Raw genomic sequence first — 22,417 nt, 5'->3', positions numbered from 1 at the left:
TCAATGGGGGGTTCACAGAGTGATGGTTAGTCAGGAGCAATGTTCCCGTTAAGCCATGCAGTAGCCTGAAAGGTACCGCTCAAGCCTTGTCCTGTGATAAAGAACGAGAGTGAGCAGCTACGCAAAACATTTAAAGGGACCGCACACTGCAAAAAATGGACTGCACAAAACAAAATTTTAAAGGGAACATTGATAAGGGTTGTTATTGATAGGTGAACATAGAGATTGGGGAGGCCATCGATAGGGGGGAACAGCCAGAGAGATAGGGGGACTGAAAAAATATGGGTTCTGGTGGGCCATTGTTTGAGGGCACAGAGAGATCAGGTCACGGGGGAAGGACAGCAATGGGGGGGGGGGGGTGCCAAAGAGATCGGAAGGAGGGGAGGCTGGTGATCACATGGAAGGGGACTGGAGATCACGGAAGGAGCCAAAGATCAAGGGAGGGTGGGAGAAGATTGTCGAAGGGGCTGGAGATTGGGAAAGGTGGTCAATATGGAAGGGGCTGAGATCAGGGGAGGAGATTGTGGGGGAGTTGATGATTGGAGGAGGAGGGGAGAAGATCGTGGGGACCATGTGAAGGACATGGGGTGACCAGAAAGAGATTATGGGCTGTGGAGAACATCAGGAGGGCATAGGATTGTAGGGGCTAGTGGTAGTGTGGGGGCGGGGGTGGAGTGGGAGGGCTGTCTGATCACTGGTGAGGATAAAAGGTTTGCTTTGTGGGCTAGAGGGAAGGGGTTGCGCTACTTCTGGCCCACAAGCAGTGCTACTAATAGCGCTTGCCTGTTCCATGTAGACCTCGCCTGCTTTTGTGATGCTTTTCTGAGGCCCAGGAAACCAAGCCTACCAACAGTAAAGCTGAATCAGAGAAAAAAAAATTGAGGCATGCAGAGCATTAAAATATTGAAATTAACGACCCACCTCCTTGGAAAAGTTTGGTTGCCCAGCTACCCTCCTGCTTCCTTTAAAATGAGTAGGCTGTTCGGGATCGGGTTTGACACTTTTTATATTTTTACTTCCCACTTGACCGAAACTACCAGGTTTTGGGGGCTAAAAACTCCACAATATGAGTCAAAATGGAGTGTATACACTGTCTATGGACCAGCATGGCGTGTTCATGAGCTGCTATTGCTGGAGGGAAGGACAGCATTGGCAGCTAAATGTTCCAGGATTTAGAAGCTTCAGGCGGGATAAATGGGGGATGTAAAAGGGGTGGGGGAGTTGCATTACTGGTTAAGGAGAATATCACAGCTGTTCTGCGGGAGGACACCTCGGAGGGGTCATGCAGCGAGGCAATATGGGTGGAGCTCAGGAATAGGAAGGGTGCAGTCACGATGTTGGGGGTTTTCTACAGGCCTCCCAACAGCCAGCGGGAGGTAGAGGAGCAGATATGTAGACAGATTTTGGAAAGATGTAAAAGTAACAGGGTTGTAGTGGTGGGTGATTTTAACTTCCCCTATATTGACTGGGACTCACTTAGTGCTCGGGGCTTGGATGGGGCAGAATTTGTAAGGAGCATCCAGGAGAGCTTCTTGAAACAATATATAGATAGTCCAACTAGGGAAGAGGCCATACTGGACCTGGTATTGAGGAATGAGCCTGGCCAGGTGGTCGAAGTTTCAGTGGGGGATAATTTCGGGAACAGTGACCATAATTCCATAAGTTTTAAGGTACTTGTGGATAAGGATAAGAGTAGTCCTCGGGTGAAGGTGCTAAATTGGGGGAAGGCTAATTATAACAATATTAGGCAGGAACTGAAGAATTTAGATTGGGGGCGGCTGTTTGAGGGTAAATCAACATCTAACATGTGGGAGTCTTTCAAATGTCAGTTGAATAGAATCCAGGACCGGCATTTTCCTGTGAGGAAGAAAGATAAGTTTGGCAAGTTTCGGGAACCTTGGATAACGCAGGATATTGTGAGCCTAGTCAAAAAGAAAAAGGAAGTATTCGTAAGGGCTGGAAGGCTAGGAACAGACGAATCCCTTGAGGAATATAAAGACAGTAGGAAGGAACTTAAGCAAGGAGTCAGGAGGGCTAAAAGGGGTCATGAAAAGTCATTGGCAAACAGGATTAAGGAAAATCCCAAGGCTTTTTATACATATGTAAAGAGCAAGAGGGTAATTAGGGAAAGGGTTGGCCCACTCAAGGACAGAGAAGGGAATCTATGTGTGGAGCCAGAGGAAATGGGCGAGGTACTAAATGAGTACTTTGCATCAGTATTCACCAAAGAGAAGGACTTGGCGGATAATGAGCATAGGGAGGGGAGTGTCGATAGTCTCAGTCATCTCATTATCAAAAAGGAGGAGGTGTTGGGTGTCTTGCAAAGCATTAAGGTAGATAAGTCCCCAGGGCCTGATGGGATCTACCCCAGAATACTGAGGGAGGCAAGGGAAGAAATTGATGGGGCCTTGACAGAAATCTTTGCATTCTCATTGGCTACAGGTGAGGTCCCAGAAGACTGGAGAATAGCCAATGCTGTTCCTTTGTTTAAGAAGGGTAGCAAGGATAATCCAGGAAATTATAGGCCGGTGAGCCTTACGTCAGTGGTAGGGAAATTATTAGAGAGGATTCTTCGGGACAGGATTTACTCCCATTTGGAAACAAACAAACTTATTAGCGAGAGGCAGCATGGTTTTGTGAAGGGGAGGTCGTGTCTTACTAATTTGATTGAGTTTTTTGAGGAAGTGACGAAGATGATTGATGAAGGAAGGGCAGTAAATGTCATCTATAAGGACTTCAGTAAAGCCTTTGACAAGGTCCCTCATGGCAGACTGGTACAAAAGGTGAAGTCACATTGGATCACAGGTGAGGTGGCAAGATGGATACAGAACTGGCTCTGTCATAGAAGACAGAGGGTAGCAGTGGAAGGGTGCTTTTCTGAATGGAGGGCTGTGACTAGCGATGTTCCGCAGGGATCAGTGCTGGGACATTTGCTGTTTGTAGTATATATAAATGATTTGGAGGAAAATGTAGCTGGTCTGATTAGTAAGTTTGTGGACAACACAAAGGTTGGTGGAGTTGCAGATAGTGATGAGGATTGTCAGAGGATACAGCAGGATATAGATCGGTTGGAGTCTTGGGCGGAGAAACGGCAGATGGACTTTAATCCGGACAAATGTGAGGTAATGCATTTTGGAAGATCTAATGCAGGTGGGAAGTATACAGTAAATGGCAGAACCCTCAGGAGTATTGACAGGCAGAGAGATCTGGGCGTACAGGTCCACAGGTCACTGAAAGTGGCAACGCAGGTGGATAAGGTAGTTTAGTTTAGTTTAGAGATACAGCACTGAAACAGGCCCTTCGGCCCACCGAGTCTGTGCCGACCATCAACCACCCATTTATACTAATCCTACACTAATCCCATATTCCTACCAAACATCCCCACCTGTCCCTATATTTCCCTACCACCTACCTACACTAGTGGCAATTTATAATGGCCAATTTACCTACCAACCTGCAAGTCTTTTTGGCTTGTGGGAGGAAACCGGAGCACCCGGAGAAAACCCACGCAGAGAAAGGGAGAACTTGCAAACTCCACACAGGCAGTACCCAGAATTGAACCCAGGTCGCTGGAGCTGTGAGGCTGCGGTGCTAACCACTGCGCCACTGTGCCGCCCTAGTCAAGAAGGCATACGGCATGCTTGCCTTCATCGGTCGGGGCATGGAGTATAAAAATTGGCAAGTCATGCTGCAGCTGTACAGAACTTTAGTTAGGCCACACTTAGAATATTGTATGCAATTCTGGTCGCCACACTACCAGAAGGACGTGGAGGCTTTGGAGAGGGTACAGAAGAGGTTTACCAGGATGCTGCCTGGTCTGGAGGGCATTAGCTATGAGGAGAGGTTGGATAAACTCGGATTGTTTTCACTGGAACGACGGAGGTGGAGGGGGCGACATGATAAGGTTTACAAAGTTATAAGCGGCATGGACAGAGTGGATAGTCAGAAGCTTTTTCCGAGGGTGGAAGAGTCAATTACTAGGGGACATCGGTTTAAGGTGAGAGGGGCAAAGTTTAGAGGGGATGTGCGAGGCAAGGTCTTTACACAGAGGGTGGTGAGTGCCTGGAACTTGCTGCTGGGGGAGGTGGTGGAAGCAGGTACGATAGCGACGTTTAAGAGGCATCTTGACAAATACATGAATAGGATGGGAATAGAGGGATATGGTTCCTGGAAGTGCAGAAGGTTTTAGTTTAGGCAGGCATCAAGATCAACGCAGGCTTGGAGGGCCGAATGGCCTGTTCCTGTGCTGTACTGTTCTTTGTTCTATTGTGTCAACAGATGCATGTTTTCTCTTGCTAAATGAACCTTCAACAAACACAAGGTGACTTCTTTGTAAACAATTGTACTATGCTTTCCCTGCTTCTCAAAGTTTATTATATGCAACTGTAATTCTTTCATAGAAAACCAAATTTTTTCCATTACAGTGAGAACAAAATTCTTTCATGATTTATTTTCTTGGAAAACGATATCCAATTAGGAAACCAAAAATGCTGCAGTTCACCATTTTTAATTTGCCCCTGTGTTTGATCTATTCTAAACCTTTGATGCTTGGCTTTTTGTAATGTGACTGAGATCTAATACCTCCACTATAATGTTCTGTTAATGTTTCCATCGCCGAACCGAGCTCATCAACTTGATTTATCCAAAATAAAGGTAACAATCCAGCACAAAGTGTTCTTAGTTTATGGACTGAATTTTCCCGGGTGGGTCGCAGTCCTGACGTCAACCTCAATTCTGGGTCAGGAACCCAGAAGCGGCCATGGCAGGATTTTGGATGTGATCTTCCCGGAGGCAGCCAATTAAGAAGTTGGCTCTGAGAGACCTGTTCAATTAGGGATGGCGGCCATGTTCCAGCATTGGGAGGCCTGTTCAATGTGTTCAGTGGGTCGGGCTGCCAACCGCCTTCGCAGTGTGGGTGGTGCTGATGGGGTAGCAGCAGGAACAGCAGCGGTGCCATGGAGGCACCTTCAGTAGGCTGGCATCAGCTGCTCTTGCAGCAGGTACGACATTAGCAGAGACATCAGTCTCTATGAAGTGGCTGCAATGGCATGCCTTCTTCTTGGGGAAACCTGAACACTGCAATTTAATGCTGGCAAGTTAATAAACAGCTCAGACCTCCTGCTGGAAGACCTCGTCCGCTTCATTTTCTGGGCTCCATGTGCTGTCAGAAAAATGTCACTCCATTTCCACAATAGGGGCTAAGTGGCCTAATTGGCTATCTGCCGCTGCCGGGCACCCGCCTCCGGGACAAAGAGCATGGAGATGGAAATATGTCGCAGTGCTGAACAGACGCGCGCCCATTGAACTTTTCTCGCCCCACACCCCCACCTAGTCAATCGCCTCCAAAGTCACCTGCATGGGGCTGGGAAAATTAATCCCAATGCGTCACTGTGTTGCACAATATAAAGTGCACTCTGTCTATGTGTCAGATTACTTTGTCCAGAGGATTGCATGTGTAGTTGTGAGCATGTAGTGGCCTTGGAAGGAGTGCTAGTGCAGATAACAATACTGGGGCTCAATGGGTTAACTTATGAGGAGAGTTTGCATTGACCAGACTTATAGACTAGAGTATAGATGATATAGGTAATTTATTTGAAGTGTTTCAGATGATTAAAGGCATTGATAGGGTAGACAGAAACTACCTGCTCTGAGATTGGAGTTCGGAACAAAGGGGTGTAAGCTTAAAATTAGAGCTCGACTATTCAGGGATGACATCAGGATGCAGTTCTTCACACAAAAGGTAGTGGAAATCTGAAACTCTCTCCCCCAAAATGCTGTTGAGGCTGCGGGTCAATTGTAAAAGTTCAAAACCAAGATCATTAGGTTTTTGTTAGGCGAGGGTATTATGAGTGATGGAACTAATGTGGGTGGATAGGGTCAAGATCAACCAGGATCTAACTGAATGGCAGAACAAGAATAAGGGGCTGAATGGCCAACTCCTGATCCTCTTCTTCTTCCTATGTTCCTAAATGGTATGTATTCTGAAGACGACTGTTTTTGTGCCCCAGCCTATGCCCAGCTAAACATAGCATTGAGAGGCATGAAGGACCCCCCACCAGCACTACTTAAAGAGATCACAAACTACTGACAGGTTCATAGATGGATTATTCCTTCCAACTTTTGGAGTAATTGTACACATTTTCAGAGCTTTTCTATATTTGTATAATGTCTCAATAGCCTAATGGGAATGGTCTGGCTGTGCTGAAGTTCATGTTTGTTGATTTAAAAGCTGGTGCTGAAATAAGTTGCTTCCAGACATGGGTGGCCTGATCGGGATCCCTTTTTGGAATTGAGCATGACTGGGAGAATGAAGGGAGGTAACATAAAGCAGGACGAGCAGCTAGAAGAGGAAGGAGGAGGAGAGGGGAAAGAGCTCTCAGTAGGAGGCCATATCTGCCAAGGGTCTTTAGGAAGCAATTCTCTTGCCTTAAATTCAGCGATGACCAATAAGAAGTATTTGCTTCACTAAACAGATTGTGACTGACATCTGCCAACTGCTGCAGCCACAACGGCATCCTCAAAGCAGGGCAAGGACTACATTGCCTGTGGCTTTCAAAGTGACTGTGGCTCTATACTTTTATACATCCAGCTCCTTCCAGGTTACTGCTGGAGCTATAACCAACATCTCTTAGTTTGTAATACATTGCTACATAAGGAAGATCACTGAGGCTCTTGATACACAGGGAGTGGAATTTTTCTAACATAGTCCCTGGCCAAACAGCAGAGGATCAGCTCTCTCGACATATTTGTGAGTCAGGAACATGTTGACAGCTGAAGGGGGCTTCGCCGAGGCTCTTTAACTGAGCCACAGCATTAACATCCTGCCTCCAAGTTCCCCAACCAATCAGGGAGGGTGGGTGGGATGGCACATCCATTATGTCAAAGGAGGGATTTCTAATTAAAGGGACCATGGCGTGGGTTAGAGTGGTTCACTAGCACTTGGATTTCTGAGACTGCAGCAATGGAGGGGAGACGTAGGAAGTCTGCCGCCCCCACCCACCACCACCACCTCTGGGTCTCTCACTCTCACCTGGGTATCCTGCCGTGGGATTTGAAGGGCGGTACTGAGGTGAGAAGACGACAAATGCTACAACCAAGCAGGCGTGGATGGAAGCGGGTGAGGAAGTCAGCAGCAGGAATGTGCTCCCTCCAACCTGGAGACAGTGCACCAAGCGGATCCAGGACCTCCGGAGGGCAAGACAAGTGAGTGGCATAACACTTTCAGGTACCAAGCTTAAACTCTGACTTTCCCACCATTTTTCTACACAGCAATTCTTAGAACAACACACCTTGCAGCTGCGCTGATTCCTCTCTCTCCAGGTACCACACATCCCCCTCTGAGCAGCTAAAACTCACATTCACCGTCTCTCACATCTATACCTTACAGCCAACCTCCAAAAATGTTGTCCTTTGCTCCTCTCCATGCAAGCCATTATTAACACTCTCCCCTCTCCCCTTGCAGGAGAAGAGAGCACAGGACCTTGGACAGAGGCAGAGATCTGGGGTGTTGGGATACTGGCCTCCAGTAACAGGCACCTAAACCAGCCACTGGCAAGGTGCGCCTACCTGCTCCACTGAGAAGGAGGTCTTGTTCCAGGAGGCTGCAGATGACCTGCCATGAGAGCCTGAGCCTCCTGAGGAACTGGTGCTCAAATATGTCGAGAGAGCTGATCCTCTGCCTGTAGACCCTGTGTTGTGGCCTCGCCTCCTTCCAGCTGGATCTCGGTGTCCTTTCCCTCTGTCCTGTGGAGGGGCACGTAGCTGAGGCGGAGGCAGTTGGTGCTGCTGCTGGTGTTGCTCCTGCTGCTGTTGCTTCTCTTGTTCCTCATCACAGGTGCACGGTGGAGCTGCATAAGGCACTCCCATGCCGTGGTGAAGTCTGGCAGCAAGGAAGTGCAGCTGAAGGGGAGTGAAGTGCGAGACGAGTTAAGTGCCTTCCAAGAAGCTGTCAATCACCTACCAAGCAGTGATCGCCCCTCTCAGAGAGCAAGTGCTATGAATAGCAGCCTCTCACCTGGCTAGTGTGGTTCAGTTTCACTGATCAAAGGCTTCCCAGCTTGTCAGTTTCACCGAAGAAGCATTGGTGATGCTGGTGAGTTGTTGACAGGTCAGGAAACAGGTCCCCTGACTGTTAAAGGTAAAAGTGAAAGATAAAACAATGTGTAATGAGCAATTTGAATATTTTAATCGCTTACACAACAGTTGCAAGGCGGTTCCCATTCGCCTTCAACCATGTCCCGGTGAAACCTGTAAGAGGGTAGAATGATGTCGGGCTCGACCTAATATGGCTTTTAGGAAATTTCACTCCCTGCACACACCCAAACCTGCTTCCCCTTGCTTGGGAAAATTCTACCCTGAGAGATAGCTTCATATCACTCTCTCTTGCTAGAGTATATGGAGTGAACATACGGGTTTGCGCGGATTGCAGGTTTCCCCATGATGTAGGGTACCAATGACTGCACGCATAGTGCCTCCTTGCGTGTAAACTCTGCCATTTGTCCTCAAACAACACTTCCACTGCCTAGGTTGCTCAAGATCCCTACAGTACTCAGCTGAGTGGCTATCCAGATTTGTGGTAGGATTACAAGGAAACAACCTTTGCTACCATGTATCCAGTGAGAAGCAGGAGCACAAGGACAAGGAAGAGGAGGAGGAAGTACAACAGAAAGTGGAAGAGCAGAAAGCGGAATAGAGAATACAATATAGCTTTACGTGACCAAATAATTCATGAGTGATACCAGTGATCTCAACCATATCTCCTAATCAACAACAGCCCCATGCTCCTTACCTTTCCTCTATCATTGTTATTCTCCAGAAAGCCAATTGTTGAAGGATAGAATTGGAGCCAATCTTTACACACTTTTATATTCATTTAGAGTTACACATTACAAACATATACCTCCCAACCCCATAACTACATTTTCAGTCTGTGTCTATTTATAGGAATTCAAGTGAATCCACCAGTTAATGCCCACCACCTGCATACAATTAAACACAATTAATATACAGTTAACAGATTCCCTTCTCTCTTCAAATAAAAATTAGAGTTAATACGTACAACCAAAATTTCAAAACAAATTAAATCAAAAACCTCCATACTCTGTACAAAACCTTACATTGTGAGATGCCACTCCTCTAGGACTCCTAACAATTTTTTTGTTACATGCATTTCTCTTTGTAAACCAATCAGCATTTGTTTCAAGCCAGCAAGCTCAATCCATAACCTTTTCTCACTCACACTTTTCGTAATGTACATTATCCCACAAGGAAGGACTATCTACACAACATTCAATAGGTATACTATCTTAAGTATACTCATTGATAGTAGTATCGAATTTCACTTAAAATATTTGACAAATAGAATTCAATATCTACTGCTTTCACAAGAGACAGTATCTAAGCAGCCAAAGTACTTTTAAGAAACCTTTTTCATAGCTTCCTAAACTGAGGAACAACATATCCCATTTTCACCCATCAGAAATATTCTGAAATCAGCTGCATTAGAATACCCACAGGAATATTAGAATGTGAAGCATCATTAAAAATGACTAGTTTCATGTTCCTTGGGTCATCTAAGCTGGGAACTTAAGTACACATTCTCCAGATTTTTTTTTTACAGTTTAATGTTCCTTTGAAACACTCTCGAATTTATGGTGTTTCATCATAGTACTTAACTCCAACACATCAAAATGAGTATCTGATCTAGCATGAGTGCCCAACCAGTTCAACTAACCAATCAAGCTTCACAATTGCTCTGTCCCTTCTTTAGATATGGCATCATCTTTCTGTAAGAACCTAGCATGATTAATCCTCTCTAAATAGGATTGTTGATTTGAAGTTATTCCAGACCTGCTCTACTTAATAGCTAAACTAACATATTTAAAAGCCCCACAACTTTAACTTCTACTCTAATCTTATCAACAACATATCTCTCAAAATTCACAGTACCACCCCAGAAGACATCACCAAGATGCACCACAAAGATGCCTGTAAGCTTTCCTTTATGATACCAATAAAATAGTATGGGTTTGCTTTTAGTTGAACACAACCAATTTTCAGCAAAACAGATCTTACCGAAAATACCACACCCTGGAAGCATTATTCAGGCCATAAACACATTTGTTTAGTTTCCACAGTTTTCCTTCTGCATCTGCTGCCTCTTTGGGCAGTTTCAGAAACACTTCTCTCTGAAAAGTATCAACCTACAGAAATGTCACTTTTATGTCGTTTGATCTACACTCCCGAGTATGTGGCCAAAAGAGCTAAAGAGATTTTCAAGATTACTTTTCCAGCTGTGGGCAAGTCCACTCTAACATCGGTCACTCTTCAAACTCCCTAGTAATTAGTCTCACTTAAGCCTTACAAGTCTTATCCACAAGCACTTCTTTTAGTACAAATTCACCTGTGTGACAAAGCTGGTTGCCCCTCAACTGGTACTTCAGAATAAACTCCAAACACTCTCCAATTATTTAATTCCCTTTGTTTTGCCTTTCTTTCTAGTTTATCCTCAATTTTACTGGCAACCACCAAAACTTCAAGATCATGAGGACTTCTAAGTCTAATTCTGGTGCGACATTTCTGTGGCCTTTATTTCCTTGTTCTATGACCTCTACTTGCACCTTTTTGTCTGTCGAGATCACTATTGCGATGTCTCCCCCTTGTGCTATCGGAGGGTCTTTCTCCAGCATATGATGGTTTTCTGACACAAGAGTCAATTACGGACCTATCATTCGTATTTACACTACACTTTCTTACTCTCCACTCTTTCACCCCATTCTGCTAGTATATGGACTTCACTTTTTGGCCATCATCCTGACGCGCTACCAAGAGAAAGTAAGAAATGTGTGCTTCCATCATCTGCAGCTTCAAAGTCAGAGGTAATTGATAGATTAAGGAGAAGTGGACAAGAGAAGGGTTAAGTTTGCAGATACCCTCATCTTCAATCGCTTCAGCCCTGCCAGTGGCCATGGCCTCAGTGATGCCCTTTCCTAAAATAGCCAGCACTGTCTCCTCCATGGGGGTTAAAACATAAAGGCATGCTTGTCCTCCTCCAATTTTTTGCTGCTGCCTGCTGTAATGCACCACCTTCTTTTGCAAGTAAAAGGGAAGTGTGTTAGTGAGCGTCCTGCAATACGTTTGGGTGATGTGGGTGTCATGGTTGAATAGCTGTCAGTGTATGAGATCTGCGAGTTACGGGTGCGAGGCTTGCAACAGTACTAAGTGTGTGAAGGTAAGGTAAAGCATATGAATTTTCCAGTTGAGTACTGATTGATAGACATTGTTGGTAGATAGATGATGTGGGTGTAATGAATTGAGCAGCAGATGAGGTTTGTGGTCCAATTGGCAGAATATGCCATTTGAGGATGAACTCACTCACCATGGACAACTCATGTGATATAATTGAACTTCTTCCTGCACAGCATCCATGTTCTAGGAACAACAGTCCTGGCACTGACCTCTGCTACTACCTTTTCTGCCTCCTCAGCATGTATCTGAAGGGCCTCCTGCCCCTTTGCCAAAACAGGACATCTCTCTTCTTTTCCACCTCTTCCACATAGATCGCCTTGGTGAATGCTTTCTTGCACATTCAGCCATTGCTCAAGGTATCAGGATACAGAATCAGTCTTCAAATGACCCCCACCACTTATTGCAGCCACAATGCACCTCCCCTTTAACTTTAGAAAGAAAGAGTCATTGTACCCCACCTCAAAAAAGTCCTAAAATCTTGACACTGGGCATCAATAACTGTCCTAAACTGTTTACTGTAGCCACTGCAAGGAATCAAATAAAGCACTGGAGGACAGCAATAGATGACAATAAAACATTTTAAGTCTAGTTGTTGGAGGTCAGTGAGACAGTGTTGTTATTGGGGAGTGAAAGAAAAGTTTAAAGATACTTATTGTGAAACCAAAAATATTTCAGGTGCTTTCTGCAAGGTCAGTGAAAGGATTTAAGGGGTGGGTGCTGTTTGAAGGTCCATCATAAGTTTTGAGGACAATGAATGCAAGGCATATGATAATAATTGAGAGCTAGTGAAGAGGTTTAAGGGTAGTTAAGGGAGGGTGAAGGATGAAATTTGAGAACCTCAGGTTTGGCTCTGACCCACAGTTACTGACACGACAAAAACAAAAATGGATGAAAGCAATTCAGGAAGGAAAAGAATTGTTGAGCAGGGAAGAGCTAAATATTCATCAATCTGGACAGGTCCCATATCTCCGGGTCTCTGCCTCCTAACATGACATTGATTTGACTGTAATTAAAGCAGAGTTTTCATATGAAAGTTAAAATACATCAAATCTTATTTTATCAGCCAACCAAGAATATTAATTAGTGACACCCAAAAGGGGTTTAAACTAGGTTAACATTTTCAAATGTAAAGATGAGTAACATTTAATTTCACATGCCAATAGAGCCACAATATTCTCTCTTGAATTTTAAAACTGGAATAAGCTTATTTAATGCTCACTTCCACAACACTAGCAATTCAATTACATTTTCTAGAAGCTTCGCAACTGAATGGAAAATGAACAAGTGGCTGATGACAAGGCGACTTCACACTTCAAATATATCCAAACTCTTCATTTTCTTCATTGACGCAATTATCAGCGTGCTGTCACACAATGATTGCCTGATATTTCTGTAACTCCTGTGAAGAGCCTCCCTCTGTTTCATTAAAAATGTTTGAGATAGTCTTGTGCACAGTGAAGTGACATTGCTTAAAAAGGAGAACAAAACGATAAAGAGCTTAAGGAATAGGAACATGTGTGGGCTATAAGGCCCATTGAACCTGCTCTGCAATTAAATAAGATCATGGCTGATCTTCAATCTCAACTCCACTTACGCGCCCAATCTCCATGTCCCTTAATTCTATTAGAGTCCAAAAATCTATCAATCTCAGCTTTGACTAAGCATCCACCACCTCTGGGGTAGAGAGAGCCAAAGGTTCACAACCCTCTGAATAAATACATTTCTCCTGCTGTCTGTCCTAAATGGCCAGCCCCTTATCCTGAGACTATGACCACCAAATCTAGAGTCTCCAACCAGAAAAAATCCTGTCAAGCCCTCTCAAATTCATGTTTCAATGAGATCACCTCTCATTCTTCTAAACACCAGAGAGTATACATCCATTTTGCTCAATTCTCCTCATAGGACAAACCGTTCATCCCAGAATGAATCTAGTGAACCTTTGTTGCACCCACTCTAAGACAAGTACATTCCTTCTTAAGTACAGGGATCAAAGCTGTACCCAGTACTCCAGGTGTGGCCTTGTCAAAGCCCTGTACATCACTTGGAGTAAATATAAAATTATTCGCAGGAAGTTAGCAAGATTAAGAATTCTTAGCACTCTGTCTAGCAGTTGATCAATCCCATGGAGCAGAGACAACTTTAGAGCCAGCATTAACTGGAGTGTGTATGAGGGGCAGAGTTAGAGAAGAGCTGTAGCAGATTTGGGCAGTAGAAAGAATTGGAAAGAAGAATCACTGGGAACTTTAGGGGCTGGGGGGGGGGGGGGGGGGTGGTGGTGTTGTGGACAATCAGTGTGAATTAATGGTCGAGGAGTGGGAAGTGAAGAGTCACAGCATGAACTGGTGGAAGGATGTGGTGAGGAAAAATATGAACAGAGGTGTAAATAGAGAAAGGGGGGATACGAATGTCTTCATGTCACTGTGGCAAAACAAGTTATCAGGTTTAGTGTCATGCAGGTCCCCACCTGCCAAGACTGAGGCACACATTATTTCACCACATGAACATTAATACTTAAAATTGTGGCTGGGAAGAAAAGAGGGCCTATCACAAGTAATTGCCAAGCTCCTGACTGGAAAGCCATTTGCATGCTAGCAGACAGTGTTGGAACAAGAGACCCAGTCCTTGCTTTCCCAATACACAGGAGAAGTGGTCAGACCAGTTTATTCACATGACTAACTGACTGTTGGAGTTTTTTGAATTTGAACTTGCTGAGAAAAAGAAACTCAGGAAGCTCTTTTCTCCTGGACTGTGAATACCTCTCTCTTGTCTGCTCCCATCTCGTTCTCACTGAACTGAAGACCCATTGAAAACACGTGAACTCAAAGAGAGAAAAGTCTCCTCCGTGAACAAAGTTTAAGAAGAATACTGGGCCCCACCAAAAAGATCGGTCTACAATCAAAGACTCTATGGCAAGCTGGAAACACAGAAACAGGAACAAGAAACCCCCTTCAAAGACTGCCTCAAATGTCTCTAACTTTATTTTTCTTCTGATCTTTTCTGTCCCTATTTGCATGTGTGTATCACGCACGCATGCTAGCGTGGGCATGCCCTATATCTGTAGGCGTCAACTGAATTAGAGTTTAAGTTTAATAAATTCCACTTTTCTTCTTGAAACCTAAGAAAACCTGGTGTGCTCTTTTCTTTGACTTATAATTGGAAAGTGGTGAATAAGGATTCACCAAGAGGGAGCTCAAACACAGTGTGTTTAAAAAAATTAAACCCTGCTACAATACAACCAGGTAAAGACAGTAAAAGACCCCTAGACACCTTTCTCACTGGTCGTAACATTAGGAACACAAGAGTTCCAATTTCTGTTCTCAGAACCTCACAGTTTCTTCAGATAAAGTGAGGACTATTAGTGCCACAGTCCTTCATTTAGGGCTGTTGTTAAGTTGAAACTTTTTGGGGGCTCTGTTATTTTTTCTGAAGCTGTTGATAGTTTTTTGCTAGTTTTCTAGGTTGGCATATGTGTTTTTTTTTACTCCATTCTTGTTCCCAGTTTAAGTACTGCCTTTGCCTTTGTTTCAACACTAATAGCCACCACTTACAGGTTTAATAAACAACATTTCAGAAACAATAATGATCAACATATAATGAATTATTTTGAAATGTATATGTTGTTATGTCTGTATACATTTTATGCACATCAAGTACCAGAAACAGCAATGAGAGGAATAACCAGTGTATCCATTTTCAATGGTGGTGATTGAGTGAGGAATGTTGGTCTTGAAAGTGCCAACGGATCTTCAACAGTCAGCTGAACCACCTAAACTTAGTTTAACATCTCATTCAAAGCATAGCACCTTTGGCATCGCAACACTACTTCAGGAATATAGGTGTCAGGCTAGGTTATGAACTCAAACTTCTAGTATGGTGTTCAAGCCCACAGTCTTCTAACCCAAAAATTAGAGTACCTTAATTCAGCTTTTCTATCAGGGAACATAAAGAAGAGTTTCAATGGACTAACTAAATTTCCTTTAGCATCCTGTAGCCCAGCAGGAATTTAGTGGGGACGAAAATATCTTCACAATTGACAACACTGGTTCCAGAAGAGTCTCATTCTTTCTACAAAGAGAGACACAAAAGTGGTCCCATAGATAACTGATGGCAGCAGATCTCATTTCCAATTAAAGGGACATCGGTCAATCAGAAACAAGCAGGTTTGTTACTCTGAAAGAATTGGAATAGTGCCAACCAAGAGCCCAAATGAGGTTGCCCTATCATCCCGGAATGTGGCTGTAGTTTTATCAGTGGTTCTCCCGATGATTGGTTGGTAATTACACAACCCATTGTGGACCTCAGCCAGATAGACCAGAAAAAGATCCAACTTCAATTCTTGGTGTGTGCTGAATTAGCTTGTCAGCCAGCATTGTAAAAGAGGATTACAATTCACTTCAGCATACTGGGTTAGGTAAGAGAAAACCAACAAAGTGTCCCAATCTGGATTGCTACTCAGCAACTGCTTGCTGTAAAATGGATATATTTGACCATTAGCCAAGAACAGGATCCTACAGACACTCACTATTCAAGATTCAATGTGAAAGGAAATTCCATTCGCTCTCCTGAAGGCTCACCTGGTCAGGTTAGTGAGTGTCTGAGTTATAAAGATCAGGGGTGACTCTAGATTTAATCTTTAGCCACTGCTGAGTTAGGTACTATTAGGTGGAGAGAATGTGGCAATGCAATTAGTGTTATAAAGTTACAGGGTTATACAGCAATTAGAGAGGGCAAAATCAGCTCAAGTTTCCATTCGTAATCACTGTTCAATGACTATTAAAATTGAGTGAGGATGGTATCAAACTCAGCTCTAATACCTCATAGCCACAGTAACATTCTGAAACAATGGAGGGGGAGTTTTAACATGGGAGATCATGTGGGTTTGGGTTCACTGGGCTATCTAACAAAAGTGAAAGTTCATTGGGAATCGCAATATAATGCATGTATATTAACCACTTCAGTCAGTAGATTTTAATGATAAAGCTGCCCAACAGATGAAGTGAACTGACCTGCCACACAATAGTGCCAGCCTGCCACCTGAATTTGAGAGCGAGGCCTCAGTACAATGAGACTGGTAAGCTCTGGGTGCCAACTAGCACTGGCCCAGCAAGTAGCAAGATAATTCATGGGGTAAACCCAGAACAACAGCATCTAACACTGGAAGATACTGTACAAATGCATATGGTATAATCTTCTTCTTTGGTCTCCTTGCCTCAAGATACAATGGGTAAGCGCCTAGAAGTGGTCAGTGGTTTGTGCAGCAGTGCCTGGAGTGGCTGTAAAGGCCAATTCTAGAGTGACAGACTCTTCCACCAGCGCTGCAGATAAAATTGGTTGTCAGGGCTGTTACACAGTTGGCTCTCTCCTTGTGCTTCTGTCTTTTTTCCTGCCAACTGCTAAGTCTCTTCGACGCGCCACTCTTTAGCCCCGCCTTTATGGCTGTCCACCAGCTCTGGCCAACACTGGCAACTGACTCCCACAACTTGTGGTCAATGTCACAGGACTTCATGTCGCGTTTGCAGACATCTTTAAAGCGGAGACATGGACGTCCGGTGGGTCTGATACCAGTGACGAGCTCGCTGTACAATGTGTCTTTGGGGATCCTGCCATCTTCCATGCGGCTCACATGGCCAAGCCATCTCAAGCGCCGCTGGCTCAGTAGGGTGTATATGCTGGGGATGTTGGCAGCCTCAAGGACTTCTGTGTTGGAGATATGGTATAGTAACTCAGCACTAACATCCAGGAACATGGCATCATGCTGGGTAACCTTGGAAAATAAAATGAATCCCCAAAAGCACTCCTAGTAAAAGATGAGATAATTCTGTTACAGTGGGATGATTAGACATTATATTCTGTGCGCTACAGTTCATTTTTTTTCCCATTAGGAACTAGTCAAATAATGGATTGACAGAGGTTGTTTCCTTTATGCTGGTAGTCTTGCTTTATGTTTATGACGTCTATAGCACAGAAAGGTTGAAAGATTAATTGGGGCAGAAAAAAATGAACAGCCTGGAGCCGAAAGACAACACAGAATAAAAAGGTACAGAACAGAAATGGGCCATTCAGCCCAACTGGTTTATGCTAGTGTTTATATTCCACATGATCCTCCTCCTACCCCTCTTCCTTTAACTCAATCAGCGTAACCTTCTATTCCTTTCTCCCCCGTATGTTTATCGAGATTACGTTTAAATGTGCCTCTGGTTCCCCCTAAATGCATCTGTGACTGGACAGGGTGGGCTGGTTTCTCTAGAAAACAGAAAGCTGAGGGGTAGCCTAATGGGGTCTTTAAAATTATGAAAGTGATTTGATATGGTAGCCTTAGAGAGGAAAGGTCTCCACTGGAGGTCATAAGTATAGGATAATCACTGAAAACTCCAATAAGGAATTCAGGAGAAACATTTTTTTTTACCTAGAGAGCAGTTAGAATGTGGAACCTGCTACCACATGGAGTGGTTGAGGCAAATAGCATTTAAGGGAAAGGTAATGACCACCTCCAGGCGCTTACCCATTGTCTCCTGAGACAAGGAGGCCAAAGAAGAAGAAGAAGAAGAGTTAAGTACATCATGGATAAAGGAATAGAAGGATATGCTTATCGGTTTGGTTGAAGTAGGTGGAAATCGACTGGAGTGGAGTATAAACACAAGAATAGACCAGTTGGGCTATGTAATTTTATGTAAGGTGTCTGCAGAGTCTGAGGTAGAAACGTTTGAATATTAGTGCCTTTGTTCATTTAAAAGAATCACCAAACATCAGAAGTTTTGGTTTCCTGCTGTTTTTTCTCTCTCTTCTGACTGCAGAACAATCTGAAAAATCAATGCTGGCGTTATTTTTCCAGCTACTGACATTTGACTAACTTTCATCCATGTAGGTTAACTGTTTTGGCTGCTGCTAGCCTCAATTACAATCTACAGACATAAATTGCCGGGGGCAATGTATTAGTGAGCTCTATGCCTCAATGAGTGCCAATGTGTCTATCAGCCTTTCAGGCCCTCAGTGAGAAGCATTGCATTAGGCCATGTTGAGGGTTACTGCATTAAGAAATTCCTTTGATCCATTATCAGGGCATATCCATGCAGATTCTATATATATAGAACACATAACCTCACTGTTTTAACTGTGGGCAGTCGGTTAGCTCAGATGGCTAGAGTGTGATATAGAAAGGGTTCAATCCCTGTCCTGGCTATGGTAGTTTATGGAGACCTGCTTCCTCGTCTTCCCCACCCTTGAGGAGTGATGCCCCTCAAGCTATACATTACCATCTGTCTCTCTAATGGAGAGAGATGCTGATGGTTCTTTGGGACTATGGCTATAATAACAGCAATGGTTAAATTATCACTGAATAGACATCGGTTGGGTAACTCTCTTCTACTTTATTTGTTGGTGTTTTAATGAAAATCTTGATAATATATTGAACCAATGACAGACATCCTATTACAGCAATGGGCAACTGAGGACAGGCCAACCAGCTGCACCATTCTCTCATGTCTAATCAGTCTTCAGGTCCTTGCCAAAGTATATTGGTGATCAGAACTGGAATATTTTCAAATCACTACACCATATTTCTGCCTATTGATAATAGCAGCAGAAAACCTTAAGACGACTTGCCCCATTGTATTGCTGTTATTGCTGCATTGGACTCCAGATCACACCTCGGATAAGGCAGCCAAACAAAGACCTAGATTCTGATATAAATGCAGAATGCAATGCTTAATACAGGGCAGGTTCCAGGTGATTGCATGTGCCATTAAAGAAAGAGTGAGACTTGCAATAATATAGGGTTTTTCATCACCATTGGATATCTCAAAGCGCTTTACAGCCAATGAAGCTCTTTTGAAGTGTAGTCACTGTATTAATGTAGGAAACACAGCAAACAATTTGCACACAGCAAGCTCCCACAAATAGAAATAAAAACAACCAAATATGTTTTTGTGATGGCAATTAAGGGATAAATATTGGCCAGGACACTTGGGAAAACTTCCTTCTCTTTTTCGAAATAGTGCTATGGGATTTTTCACATCCACCCAAGCAGGTAAATAGGGCCACGGTTTAACGTCTCATCCAAAAGATGGCACCTCTGACAGTACTCCCTAAGTATAGCACTGGAACATCAGCCTTGATTTTTGTGCTCAAGCCCTGGAATAGAACTTGAACCCAAACCTTATGATTCAGAAGCAAGAGCGCTACCAACTGAGCCACAGCTTATCCAGTGTTAGAGATACCTTCATGTAGCTGGAAGACAACAATTATAGCAGTCAACGGCTGTATCACAGCAGAGGTAGTCACCTGCTTATGACAGAGGGACAATGCATGTTTTTACAGGACTTCCACATTGATGGTCTTCGTAAATCCTGAAAGTTTACTTTCTGGGGTACAGCTGGCTATGCAAAACGTGGCTACCGGTAACAGGCACCATTAGCAGGGGTCTTACAGCAACCTAAAAACAGCTTAAAAAAGTAACTGAAACTTTGCTTGCCACACATATTTCTGCAGGAGCAGAGCCAGCTAAAGTTTTGGCATATAAATGGTGAGTAAAGGGCTATAATGGGTACATAGAGTAATATTTGTCACTATCCAATAGAAACTGGGAAGTAATGGTATAAGAGACTATTCTGTGTAGAGATGTGTGACAGCACATACACTCACCCTTGGTTTATCCCCCAGTCATTCCTGATGCAGAGGTGCTTGTGGACAGGATCTCTCGTATATCCCTCCTGGCAGCCACATTCACCTGTGGAAAATAAGTTCAGATCAGCTTTGTCAGCAGATTCCCTGATTAGATTGAAACAAGACCCATTATTTTCCTATACCAAAAAAAAAATCAATCTTCCCAGCTGGCATCACTAAACTCAAGAGCAACAGTCATTTATCCATATCTTATTATTTCAGGCAAGTTAATAAAAATGGGTTTGTCAAGAGATTCTGGGGGCTAAATTTGATAGCCCTGCAAATGGACAGGGATCGCAAGGTGCAATTAACACGTGCCCATTCAACGCAATGTGGGCACCATGCCATCTTCTTACTGCCTGCTCATTTGAATGATTGTTGCATGTAGCCAACGCTAACCACCCTGTTCATTAGCAGTGAGCATCAGTAGGGGGCTGAAAATTGCAACTTCCTAGCACCAATTAAAGCTAACCTGTGCTACGTAAAGCTAGACTGCACCTCTTACAGAGATGGTGAATTGTGGCTGGTGCAGCTGTTGGCAGTCGTGGTGGAACTGAATCTGACCTGGGAAACAGTGAAGAATGACACAATATGGGAGACTGTGAGCCCCAAGGTTATTGAATGCTGCACTTGAAGCGCTGGTAGAGAAGTGGAAAGTAGGAGATATACAGCAGGGCAGGAGGCCCTTTAGTCATACACTGATAGCCGTGGAGGTCAATGCCTGGAGTCAAACCACAAAAACCTGGATGCAGTGCCACAAGAAGTTTAATAACCTCACACGAGTGGCCTAGCTCAGTGAATGCATCTTAAAGTGCCATATCCTACCAACTGCACCACCAGCCTCAGTCACTTTTTAGTCAGGTGAGGAGGGTTGAGGGGCCTCCCTCTTTTTCCTCTCTTAGTTTGACTAACTCTTTTTTAAAGTGCATATACTTGCCAATTCAGTGAGTGTTTCACTATTTACGTGCTATGATCATAAAAAGAACCAATCGTACAGGTTTTCTTGTGGTTAACAAATAAAGAGATTAGCTTTATTGTATTTAAACCTAAGTAAAAATAATAAACTACGCTCCAACTTTCACACACACACACAAATAGGTTACCGAGTGGGGAAGGGTAGATTGGTCGAATTTGAGTCCATAGAAATAAAAGAGTATATAGTATGTGGGGTTTGATGATTCAAATGGTCCTGAGGCTTCTGGTTTGAAGAGATAGATGGCTGATTTGGTGGTCTCTTGGAGACAGTGATGCAGATGATTTCCTCCAAGGGGTCTCAGGTTGCAGCTGGAGTTGCTGAGGTGGCCATTCAGCAGACAGGGTTCGAAGTTTGCAAGCTGGAATGAAGAGAGAGAAGGGAGGGACCCTTACTTGGGTCTTCACTTGTCAGAGTCCAGATGCTTGTCAGCCTGCTGTAGAGAAATAGCAGCTTAAAAACACACAGATGCGGGGTGGGGTGGGGCGGGAGTGGGCTTGTCACATAACAGTCACCCAGTCTGGAGATTCTTTTCTCACGACCAGGATCCCATTGTTCAAGTAATAGTCTTGATGCCTTGCTAATGAGAAGAGGCAGTTCCCTTAAACTTCTCAGGTCTTGGTTCTTGCTAGGATGTCCAGACATTGTGTCTCCAACTCACAGGCCTTGCAATATAGGATACAGTGTTGCAAATTAGGTGGACGCCTTAAGCTGCTAGCAAAGTCACCTTTTATCTGTTCCTTTTTAATTTCTTAAAAAAAAATAAATCCAGGTCTCCAGACGGGGGATTAAAAAAAAACTTAATTCAACATAGCAGGTTGGCGTGACACACTGTTCAAATCAAACCCCCTTCACTCACTTACCAACAATATTTATCAATCAGGACCCACACCTAACATCCATATGCTTTACCTCATGTTCACACAATTAGCACTGCTGCAGGTCTCACACACACATCTCATAGCTTGCATACACTGCCAGCTATTCAATCATGAGAGCCACATCAGCCAATCAAATTGTCTAACATTCACTGGCACTCTTCTCTCTCTCTTGCAAGGCAAAGTGGCACACAACCAGAGGCAGCAGGAGCAAATCGAAGGGGATCAGTCCTGTCCTAACCCGCCCCCCCCCCCCCCCCCCCCATGGAGGAGATAGTGCTGGCCATTATTGAGATGTCCATTGCTGAGGCTGAGGCCAGTGGCAAGGCTGATACCATCTACAATGATCATAGCCTTACACTTAATCCTCCTTCTCACATCTCACTTCCCCCTCATCCCACACTCTCTGCTGATTTACAAGCTGCAGATGGTGCAAGCATGCATGTCTTACTTCTTCGCACTCCCAACCCCCACCCCTCCTCGCACTACAACCTAATCCTTGTGCCATTTTCCTTTCAGATACTGAAGAGATCTAACCTGGCGAGGAAGTGGACAAACACCAAAAAGACAACAGTGATGAAAACAAAGTACTATCACTTGATTTCACCTCACAGTCACCGGCTCAGATACCCAGACAATGCTGCAGGCACACACAGAG

General features: G+C 44.0%; 1 protein-coding gene across 1 annotated transcript in view; it reads right to left on the bottom strand.

The window, feature by feature from the left end:
- Positions 1–22,417, bottom strand: part of astn1 (astrotactin 1) — a 2,863,484-nt gene that overhangs the window by 1,385,246 nt on the left and 1,455,821 nt on the right. Inside the window, exon 8 of the mRNA XM_068038084.1 lies at positions 19,888–19,972. Within this exon, the coding sequence (XP_067894185.1) occupies positions 19,888–19,972 (85 nt within the window). The remainder of the gene's footprint in view (positions 1–19,887; positions 19,973–22,417) is intronic.

The sequence above is a fragment of the Heterodontus francisci genome, chromosome 8, assembly GCF_036365525.1.
Source record: "Heterodontus francisci isolate sHetFra1 chromosome 8, sHetFra1.hap1, whole genome shotgun sequence".
Classification (NCBI taxonomy): Eukaryota; Metazoa; Chordata; class Chondrichthyes; order Heterodontiformes; family Heterodontidae; genus Heterodontus; species Heterodontus francisci.
This window is presented reverse-complemented; position numbering and strand designations above follow the sequence as displayed.